This window comes from Haliotis cracherodii, unplaced genomic scaffold (assembly GCF_022045235.1).
Source record: "Haliotis cracherodii isolate W230 unplaced genomic scaffold, xgHalCrac1.p SCAF_17, whole genome shotgun sequence".
NCBI lineage: Eukaryota > Metazoa > Mollusca > Gastropoda > Lepetellida > Haliotidae > Haliotis > Haliotis cracherodii.
In genome coordinates, this window is record NW_027266272.1 from 3,954,167 (window position 1) to 3,965,790 (window position 11,624).

Genomic DNA, 11,624 nt, shown 5'->3' on the forward strand with positions numbered 1-11,624 from the left:
GACGATTGTAAATTTAGACATAGATTTAAGTAGATGTTTCTAAAACTACAACTGAAATGACGTAAATGTACAAACATTATAAGACATAAATATATGAAAATGATATTTTTTACAGTAATCATTTAGGTTTGTAAATGTCATATTTACTTACAACGATTGTTCAACTTTATGAAGACGCGAGTTTGAAGCATAAACAATTATATTAAGATCTACATCTCTCCAGTGTAATTATACCAGTATGTTGAGCTCAACATGTCATCAGTCTAATTATACAAGTATCTTCAGCTCTACATGTCATCAGTCTAATTATACAAGTATCTTCAGCTCTAAATGTCATCAGTCTAATTATACAAGTATCTTCAGCTCTAAATGTCATCAGTATAAACATATAAAAGCATATTTAAGCTCTACATCGCCCGAGTCCAATCATACACGTATATTGAGCTCTACATGTCTTCAGTGTAACGCTACAAGTAGATTGAGCTCTACATATTGTCATTGTAATTAAAAAAGTGTATCAAGTTGCACATCTCTTCAGTCTTGTCCCATTATTTACAGACATAATATTGGAATATTGCTGAGCGTGGCATTAAACAACAAACACACGTATACAGAATTGCATTGTGTGTGTATTGTATTATTCCAAATGCGCATGGATCAATCTATTTTTCCTTCGGCTTTATACTATTTACTTTAGAACAGGCTATATCTTCATCCCACACGAAGTAGTATGGCCAGTAGGTGTTGAAGCTCTGAGGTGTCCCTGTGATCTGTGCTGATGCAGTAACCGGAACATGTTGATGGACTCACAAGTACACTGACAAGGAATATCATTTATCCACTAATCGTGGCAGCGACATTCATAAGTCAGTCCGTGGATCAGAAATGGCGGCGTTTCAACTTATGTTTTTAAGGCGGATACAAATTTTGATCTCTTTCACTTTCGGACTTGGTGTTGGCTTTCTTGTTACAAGCATCAGTCGGGGAGGGCCACTTACCGGAGTCGGGTTTAATTCAGATCAGTGGAGCCTGGGACAAGGACAAATGTTCAGCAGATGGCGAGCCATGCTCGGACATCCTGGTGGAAGGGAAGATCTGCATGAACAGTTTGAAACACATCTGGCTCGACATCAAGTTGGTGAAGTCAAGTTTGAAGACGGGCACAAGCATCACGGTGAGTGATGACGGACAGATTCGTGAGTGTTGGTCAACTGCCCTGAGTCATGCACATAATGTGTTTTCAGACATGTAATTGCAGTCATTTCATTAGAATTCCCAACAGTGGCTGCAAGTAAGCATTACTGCCATCGAACAAATATATCTAATAGTAAAATGTGTATGAGTGGCTATGTCTGCTGTATATCAAAACTGAAAGGGCGGGCTGGGGGGTAGTTATTGTAAACTGAAGGAACTGTTGTCAAATCTAATTATTTCCGTTTAACCATCGCTCATTCCTAAAACTAATGGTAAATAGTTGTGGCTAGGTAATATTGTGTAAAAATGAATTGGTCCAATGCGGACATGATTGGGGTAGGAATTGAATTGGAAATATCATGACCATGTTTAAAATGTTACAAAATTGTGACGAAAATGGAAATTGATTAATTTTCAAAGATAGGGTATCAGAAAGTAGTTATACCCATCATTAGTTGTGTATTAAGTAAATGAAGAAGTATTCTTTCAGTGCTGACTAAGCGCCAGTACAGTTACTTTGTTTATATACTATTGCTGGCGTAAGATATTTTCAATTGAAAATCAAACACTTCTAAATATGTTATAAATATTGTGGTGAAGAATATTGTCAAGAATTAAACGAGATACGCCTGATCACAATCAGTGAAATGCTTTTGTCTATAACTTTTAGGGTACCCACTATGGCTAATGGTCGTAAACATTTCATAGAACGTAAGGGTGGCAGGTCAACAATTACCTGCTAACATGATAAATTAATAACCAAAATTAAAATATTAATGTCATGTTGAGGGACAAATCGCGTGACTTTGTAGTTTTCCCACAGCCAAGTTTTGTGAGAAATGAAATACGAAGTTTGGTGGGGCTCTCTGTTCATAAGGTGTTTTTCCAACATATACCATGACTTATAACATGATATTAGAAAGGGGTATAGACTAGCGTGCTGTCTGTTTTGCTATATACAGATGATACAATTATGCTTGCAGATAAAGCCTGTGACCTTCAAAATAATATAAATGTTTTAGGAATACTGTAAACAATGGAAGTTGAATATAAATATTGAGAAAACTGAGGTGGTTGTATTTAGATCAAGAAAGATCAATAATGTGTTTAAGATTGGCGATAATTTTGTTGAAGAAGTAGTTAAATAAAAGTATTTGGGTCTGATTAGCTGGAAATGTCCTAGCAGACAGGATGTCGTCAGTAGCTGAAGCTAGAAAAGCTATGCGTTTATTATATATCAGAATAGGTAATCTCGACTTACCGATAGAGTGCCAGTTATTACTATTTGACCGAACAGTCGTGACTGTATTAACATTTGGTTTCGAAAGTTGGGAATTTGTTAAACGAGATATGACAGAAAAAGTTCACACAGAATTCTTAAAATATTCTTAGGGTAAAAATGCACACCCCACTATTTTCCATAGTATAGTGCTGGAAAGTACGGTGGCCCATAAGGGACATGGAGTCTGTTTTTCAATATTTTTTATGTTTCACTTACTTTTATCGTAACTTTTTGCAAATTAACACAATGTGTCATACAAATATGTGATAAATCATGTATAAAAACAACCGAAAACATGGAAAATGTACTTTCAAGTAGCTTTTGAGTCGCTCAAATGTGAAGCGAAAATGTCAAAAACTAAAATGGAAATGTCAAAAACCAAAACGGAAATGTCAAAAACCAAAACGAAAATGTCAAAAACAAAAGCGAAAATGTCAAAAACTAAAATGAAACCACAGAAAACTATTACCGCGGTGTAAATATATTTCACAACGGTGGAAATATTATAACCGTGGTGGAAATAGTTTTCACAACGGTGGAAATAATTTTCTGTATTTTCTTTTTAGTTTTTGACATTCTCGTTTCACTTTTCAGCGATTCAGTATCTTCTTTACACATGATTTATCACATATTTGTAAGACAAATCGTGTTAATTTGCAAAAGGTAAGGACAAAAGTAAGTGAAATATCAATATATGGAAAAACAGACTCCATGTCCCTTATGGGCCACCGTAGGAAAGAACCCATATTACTGATTTAAGTAAACAAAGAATGTTGACATTTTGGTCTGAGATAACTTATAACAAAGCACTGAATGTGAGGTGAGGTGAGGTGAAATGAGGTTGTATGTGGCGTTTACGATCATGCAATTACGCTCGTATATAGCGACGTGCATGCATGTGTGTGTGTATGTTGGTGTGCTGGTGTGTGTGTGTGTGTGTGTGCGTGCGTACGTGCGTGCGTGCGTGCGTGCGTGCGTGCGTGCGTGCGTGCGTGCGTGCGTGTGTGTGTTTGTTTGTGTGTGTCCTTGTACTAGTACGGACAAATATCGGTATTCTAGTTCTAGCCCACTGCGATACAGTTTAAGGCTTCAATCTGACAAATTACACTGACTCCGAGCCGATCGGTCCATGATGACGAGCGCCAGGCAGGGTAGCAACAATTACCATTTTTTAACGTCTTTGGTAAAATGCGGCCAGGGGATCGAACCGCTGACCTTCTGCTCTCCAGACAGTCGCTCTGTCAGCGTTGTGTGTCCACATAACCCTCGACGCTTTTCCAGCTAAAGCTTCCTTGTGGTCTAAATGTTTCAAGACCTCATACATCCGATACCAATAGGAAAAGTGATTGACTTGGCTATTTGTTGGGTTGGGTTTGAGCAGTCGCCAAGCCATGTCGTAGCAATGGGCTTCTAGGGTGGCTTGTAAAATGATATTATACATTTTTTAAACTCTCTCTCTTTTTAATTCTCTCAGATGATGACGCACTCGCCAAGTCCCTGTTTGAGAAGGAGCGCGTGTTGTGCTGGATAATGACGTCACCACAGAACCTTGAGACGAAGGCACGTGTCGTACGTGATACGTGGGCTAAGCGTTGCAACAAGGTTATTTTCATCAGCTCTACAACAGATCCCAAGTTTCCAACAGTTGGCTTGAATGTCTCTGAAGGTCGAGAACATTTGACAGCCAAAACTATGCAAGCCTTTCGGATTATCTACGAGAAACATATAAACGATGCTGATTGGTTCATGAAGGCTGACGATGATACCTATGTTATTTTAGAGAACCTCCGGTACTTCTTAACGTCACAGAAGAAGACGGAACCTGTATATTTTGGCCACCATTTTAAGACAATCGTGAAACAAGGGTACTACAGCGGCGGAGGGGGGTATGTGCTGAGTAGGGAGGCGTTGAAAAGATATGGGGAGAAAGGTCATGACCCCAGCATATGTCGACAAGATGGCGGCGCGGAGGACGCAGAGTTCGGCAAATGTATGGAGAAACTGGGGGTGAAGACAGTCAACTCTACAGACGCCCTGGGGAGGAGCAGGTTCCACTGTTTTGACCCCGAGACACACCTGTTTGGTGGCTACCCAGAGTGGTATTACAAATACGATGCGAACGGTGCCCATAATGTAAGCAGATGTAACATTTAGAATATATGAAGTCCTGGCTGTTGTTATCCAACAGTTCTATTTTCTTCAAATAATGAATTTTACATTTGGATATTACATAGGTTTTGGTTATTTATAAAGAGGGAGGTTATTTCAACTATTTTAATTTGATCTAGAAAATGTTTTTACTATATTTGTGGGTCAATATGTGTAGGTTCGTGCCCTCAAGGGCAATATGGACTTTCAACGCCCAAGGCGTTTCGCGAGCTGGGGACGTTACGAAGATAACGACCTGTTGAGACAATGGGCATCCCTAGTGGTATACACACGAGTACTGAATTGAAACTCTTAAATGATCAATGGTCAATGATACCTTTATTACGATGTATGTTACAGTCGTCAATGTGTAATATGTGATTCAATTCGGGAATTTACAAGATGTAGGAATATTTACAAATTGACTGCAACATTCTGACACATTGAGTAAACATTAGAGACATGTAACTGGGACGTGTTACCGAGACATGTTACCGGGACATGTTACTGAGATATGTTACTGTGACATGTTACCGGGACATGTTACCGAGATATGTTACCGGGACATGTTACTGAGACATGTTACTGTGACATGTTAACGAAACATGTTCCTGAGATATGTTTCCGAGACATGTTACCGAGACATGTCACTGAGATAAGTTACCGAAAAAATGCTACCGAGATATGTTGCCGAGATATGTTACCGATATATTACTGAGACATGTTACTGTGACATGTTACCGAAACATGTTACTGAGATATGTTACCGAGACATGTTACCGGGACATGTCACCGAGGCATGCTATCTAGACATGTTGCCGAGATATGTTACCCAGGCATGTTACCGAGACATGTTACCGAGATATGTTACTGTGACATGTTAGTGAGACATGTTACCAAGACATGTCACTGAGATATGTTACTGAAACACGCTACCGAGATATGTTGCCGAGATATGCTACGCCGAGATATGTTACCGATATATTACTGAGATATGTTACCGAAACATGCTACCGAGATATGTTGCCGAGATATGTTACCGATATATTACTGTGACATGTTACCGAGACATGTTACCGAGATATGTTACTGTGACATGTTAGTGAGACATGTTACCGAGATATGTTACTGAGATATGTTACCGAGACATGTTACTGAGATATGTTACTGAGATATGTTACCGAGACATGTTACTGTGACATGCTACCGAAATATGTTACTGAGATATGTTACCGAGACATGTTACCGAGACATGTTGCCGAGATATGTTGCCGAGATATGTTACCGAGATTTGTTACTGTGACATGTTACCGAAACATGTTCCTGATATATGTTACCGAGGCATGTTACTGAGATATATTACCGAGACATGTTACTGTGACATGTTACTGAGTCATGTTACCGAGATATGTTACCGAGATATGTTACTGTGACATGTTATCGAGATATGTTACTGAGATATGTTACCGAGACAGGTTACCGAGACATGTTACCGAGACATGTTACTGAAACATGTTTCCGAGACATGTTACCGAGACATGTTACTGAAACATGTTTCCGAGACATGTTATCGAAACATGTTACTGAGATATGTTACCGAGACATTTTACCGAGACATGTTACCGAGATATGTTACCGAGATACGAGGGGATATCAAAAGGTTTTGAGCCTCACACAGAAAAAGTAAAAGAATTGGATTGTTATTACTTTATTTTTCAACATAGTCCCCTCCGAACTCCACACACTTGTTCCACCTAGTTTACCAGTCACTGATGCCCGATCGGTAGAAGTCAACATTCTGGTCCCCTAACCAACCCTCCACATCAGCAGTTAGCTCATCATCATCTTCAAATATCCGGCCCCGGAGGTGTTTTTTCAGCCCGGGAAAGAGGTGGAAGTCACTGGGGGCTAGGTCTAGAGAATAGGGTGGGTGAGGGAGGAGTTCGTAGCCACATTCTCGAACAGCTGTCATTGCAACACGGCTCGTTTGGACTTGTGCGTTGTCCTGGTGAAGCAGAATCCGACGACAGATTTTTCCACGGCGTTTCACCTTGATGGATTGGGGCACCTGATTCAATAACTTGGCGTAATACTCCCCATTCATTGTGGTGACATGGGGCAGGTAGTCGATGTGAATCACTCCTTTGCTGTCCCAGAAGATGGTAATCGTAACCTTCTTGGTGGATCTGGTGGCTTTGAACTTCTTTGTCTTTGGAGAAGTGGCGTGTTTCCATTCCATCGACTGCTGTTTGCTCTCCGGATCATAATGATAAACCCAGGTTTCATCACTGGTTACAAACCTAAAATGAAAATCATCTGGGTTGGCGTTGTACCGAGTTAGCAAGGCTCCACTGATGGTGACCCTTGATAGCTTCATGTCATCTGTAAGCATTCTCGGAACCCATCTGGCACACACTTTGGACATGTGGAGTTTGCCCTGAATTATATTATGTATGGATCCATATGATAGGCCTGTTGTTTCTTCTAGCTCATGGAGAGTAATACGGCGGTTTTCCATCACTATTTTGTGTACAGTGTCAATGTTTTCAGGGCTGGTACTGGTTGATGGCCGTCCGGACCAGGCATTATCTTCTAAGCTCTCTCTGCCACGCTGAAATTCCTTCACCCACCGTTTGATAGTTGCAGACGATGAAGAAGAGTCTCCATAAACTGCAATCAATCGCTCTTCCACCTGGCGGATTGACCCTCTAGGACAAGGAACTTTATCACCGCTCTGTACTCAGATTTGTCCATTTTGCCAATTCACAAGAGGTAGGTCTCTTCCACGAAGTGTTGTGACAAAATAATTGCAGCCAGCAATATGTTTCTACATAGCATCAGTAACTAAGACATTCATGTACATCAGGTTACCGAGACATGTTACCGAAACATGTTACAGAGATATGTTACCGAAATATGTTACCGAAATATGTTACCGAGATATGTTACATCTGGCGCAATCCATACCCCGCCAAGACCATACATGAAAGGCAGATATGAGTCGCCCAATTTGGGTATGTTCTATTGTAGGTTTGTTTGAGCATATCATAGCATTGAAATGGGTACTTGTCATGTGGCACTGAAATCAGGCGGAGCATATATACTAAGTCAAATTAAAAAATTCACATTTTTAAAAGTAATCCAATATATGATATACAACGGACAAATGTATCAGAGAAGGTAATTTTTAATCATTAATGCACAAAGAAGGATTTTAATTAACTGTGAAAACCATAATTTGTTTGGTCCCAAGCACGAGAATCTGATGGCACACAAGTTCAGTAGCGTGTATGGCCACCATGTGCGTTGACAACTGCCACACAACGCCTCCGCATTGACCTTGTGATGCTTGTGAACACATGATTGGGAAGACGACGCCATTGTTGCTGCAAAATGGTGCCAAGATCTTGCAAATTCTGTGGTTGGTTCTGGAGAGTGCGCAGATTTCTGCCAAGAGCATCCCAGACGTGTTCGATGGGATTGAGGTCGGGAGACCTTGACGGCCAGTCCATGACGTTGATTCCCGCATTCTGAAGGAAATTCCTTGTCAAAATTGCTGTGTGGGGTCTGGCATTGTCGTGTTGGAAGATCAAACCGGGTCCATGTGCTGCCATAAAAGGCAGAAGTTCTGGTGCCAGTACCTGGTCGCAGTAAGCAGCAGCGTTGAGGTTGCCACGGATGAAAAGACGCCTGGAACGTGCATTGCGACAGAAAGCACCCACACCATGACACTTCCGTCTCGAAATCTGTCAACTTCCTTTACACAACACTGGGCGTAACGTTCATGACGGCGCCTCCACACCCTCGCCCAACCATCAGCAAATCGAAGATTAAATCGGGAGTCATCACTGAAGACGACTTGATTCCAATTCCTCTGAGTCCATCGTAAGTGTCGCTGTGCCCACAATTGTCGTTGACGTCCGTGTAATTGAGTCAGAATCGGCCCGCAGTATGGCCGTCGTACTTGAATGTGAGCAGTTCTCAGACGGTTTCGAACAGTTTGCGCACTCAGTCTACCCCTAAACAGTTCATTTCTGGTTGATGTAAATCAGTTACGGAGGTGACGTAAGACAATCTGACGATCCTCTACATGTGACGTCACACGTGGTCGACCTGGCCGAGGGCGATCAGCGGTGGTACCCGTTTGCTGTAGACGCGTCTGTAAATCATAAACAGTCCGTCGACTACAACCCATCATCCTTGCGACTTCAACTACGGATGTTCCCGTCTGCAACATGCCGATGGCACGTTCACGTTGCACATTTAAAAGGCTGGCATGACAAATGACCGTCAAGACTTTTGTTTTCTTGTGTTATTCTTTTTTTTGTTAATGACTGCTAACAAGTATGGCTGAAAACATGTGCGGTATTATGTCCACGTGACCAGTTGCACGTGAAAAAACACTTTTGCCACTATAGTGCTGTGCACATGATTTTGATCGATTCACCTGTACAAAAACGTGTGTCATCTGAAGACAATACGTGGCCATTACTTTTTAAATACACAATAAGGGCCCACAGTGATAACTGGCCAAAATGTTAAAATTTTAGGATTGTGAAGTTTTTAATTTGGTTCAGTATATATCGTTGGTAACTGAAAACAAGTATTTAGTCCACATTTACCGTACTTTCGGTGGACAACTTCGACATTTCCTCTGTGTGTAAACCCCCATATCTTACTTCCATCAGTCAAAATCGGTACAATTTTCTTAGCAAATATTTCGAAAGCATTTCTGGCAGCTACATTGCGTTTACGCATTAAGGGTTTTATCGGAATGAAAGCTTTGCTGTCCTGTGATGAAAGGGTAATACATGCCTTTGTCCAAACCGTTTTTGGTGTCATCATTAATCCCAAATATTGATATGCGTGAACAACTTTAATTTCCTTCCGTTACATGATCACTTATCATATTTTCATAAATATAGCCCCATACCTAAATACAATCATCTGTGTTATATCAGTGACTTCCACTCCCAACTTTATGCAGTATGGGTGCAAACAGTCTAATCCTCTCTGCATAAAGTTTCTAAAAAAGCAGTGATTATAATTTCAGGGCACAGAGAGCATCTCCGACTATGCCATATCCTTCCACTACGTGCCCCCACATAAGATGCACACTCTGGAGTTTTACATCTATCACTTACGACCATATGGCATTGTGTCCGGAACCCAGGAACTCAACAGACATGCGTAGTGGCACCCGGAACTCAGGAGGTCAACAAACATGCGTAGTGGCACCCTGATCTCAGGACGTCAACAGACATGCGTAGTGGCACCCTGAACTCAGGACGTCAATAGACATGCGTAGTGGCACCCGGAACTCAGGAGGTCAACAGACATGCGTAATGACATCAAGACCTCAGGACGTCAACAGACATACGTAATGACATCAAGACCTCATGACACATAACAACACGGCTGCAGTGGTGAACCTTATTTTGCTGTTCAGAGTGTATACCTATTTGCTATTAAAAATCGAATCACATGTCAGAATTTCTGCACTTGTACACGGCAGCCGTAATTCAAAATTGACATATCGTTTTCGGTTTCAACTGAATCAGTAAATGCGCTAACGAAACTTTGAATTTCCTCGCCCATTGATGGCTTGATGTTCGGGTTTGTTTACAGGCCGCCGTCGCATGGCAGGAGTATTGTGCGGCGCCAGGCAACAAACATGTGAATGGCTGTGCGAGTTGTGTGAGTGACGGGTTCTGCCTGTAGGGCAGAGCATGTTTACGGTTTTTGCGGACACCTGGTGTCATCACTCATTTTCAGTGATCCATTCATACAATTTTCACTGCCTTTTACTCTTAATAGAATCGTGTTATTCTCTGGGGGTGACGATCTATGTGAAACGTTGCCGTGTGCCTTCTGCTTGTGGCCTTGTGATAGCCACTGTTTATATGTGCTTACCTGATTTGGCCTTTACTGCGGTATTATTCCTGATTCTCAAGAGCAGGGGTTGGTTATGTGTGTGTTAATCTGGATATGAGGTTGGTGATGGAATTGTTTGATTCCATGTCAAATAGTTTTAGCTGATCAAATATGAGTGCTGAATGTAATATTTTACGTCACTTCAGTAACTCTGTCACATTTAGTACGAATATAGACCTTGAATTGTTGAATAGCTGCAACCTGGCAAGGAACGAAACCAACGGTATGTACAGGTAAAGCGAAATATGAATATTACAAACAAGAAATTCTGGAGGAGATTATTAACACCTCTATACAGTTCTCACCTGCTGTAAAAAGTCCGAGCTCAAATAAACAGCCCCAGAACACGCTTATATTCGAAGATTGGTGAATATATTTTCAAGAAGTATTTTCTAATTCTAATAATTGAAACGAAGATGATAAGTGTTTAATTTCGAATTTAATGATAATTAATTTCACGAGGTGACAACAGACATTCTCGATTCCACAATTACCATAACAAAATTATTTGGCAAGATTAATCACTTAAAGAACAATATCATGACATCAGCTTCGGATAAACGCATTTCGGAAGTTTTCAAAATTTCATCAGACATATTGGTTCCTTATCTTGAACCGATTTTGAATATCATTCTTACTTTCCTGAGAATTGAGTTCTGTGACTGATACAAATAACTATAGAGGAATTGAGCTTCTAAGTGAATTCAGTAACATATTATGATTAATACACGTTAAGTCTTTTGGGCAGACACTCAACTCACCGAGGCACAACCTGGATTTGGACAGGGATATAGCACAACTGATACAGTTTTTTTTTGTATTTCACAGTCAAGTATACAGTATACAGGGACCAAGCTTTAACTTCGACACAAACGTAAGTTCGACACATTAAAGTTTGACACAACGGTGTCTCAAACAAAGGGTCTCAAACTAAATGCACTAGTTGTAGATAGACTTGTGTCCTCAGTATAAGGAAACAACGATTGATTGGTTGGTTGACACGAATGTATATTTACAACATGAATGTAATTAAAAAAACTGATATCACGATTATTTCGATATGTGT

The 11,624-nt window shown here is 40.7% G+C and overlaps 1 protein-coding gene across 1 annotated transcript; it reads left to right on the forward strand.

Annotated features, from left to right (window-relative positions):
* The first annotated feature begins 885 nt into the window (after positions 1 to 885).
* On the forward strand, positions 886 to 9,970 carry LOC139464251 (glycoprotein-N-acetylgalactosamine 3-beta-galactosyltransferase 1-like). Its single transcript, XM_071245774.1, has 4 exons — positions 886 to 1,174; positions 3,951 to 4,609; positions 9,678 to 9,812; positions 9,923 to 9,970. The coding sequence occupies exons 1-4, from the start codon at positions 886 to 888 to the stop codon at positions 9,968 to 9,970; spliced, it is 1,131 nt and encodes a 376-aa protein (XP_071101875.1).
* The last annotated feature ends 1,654 nt before the right edge of the window (positions 9,971 to 11,624 follow it).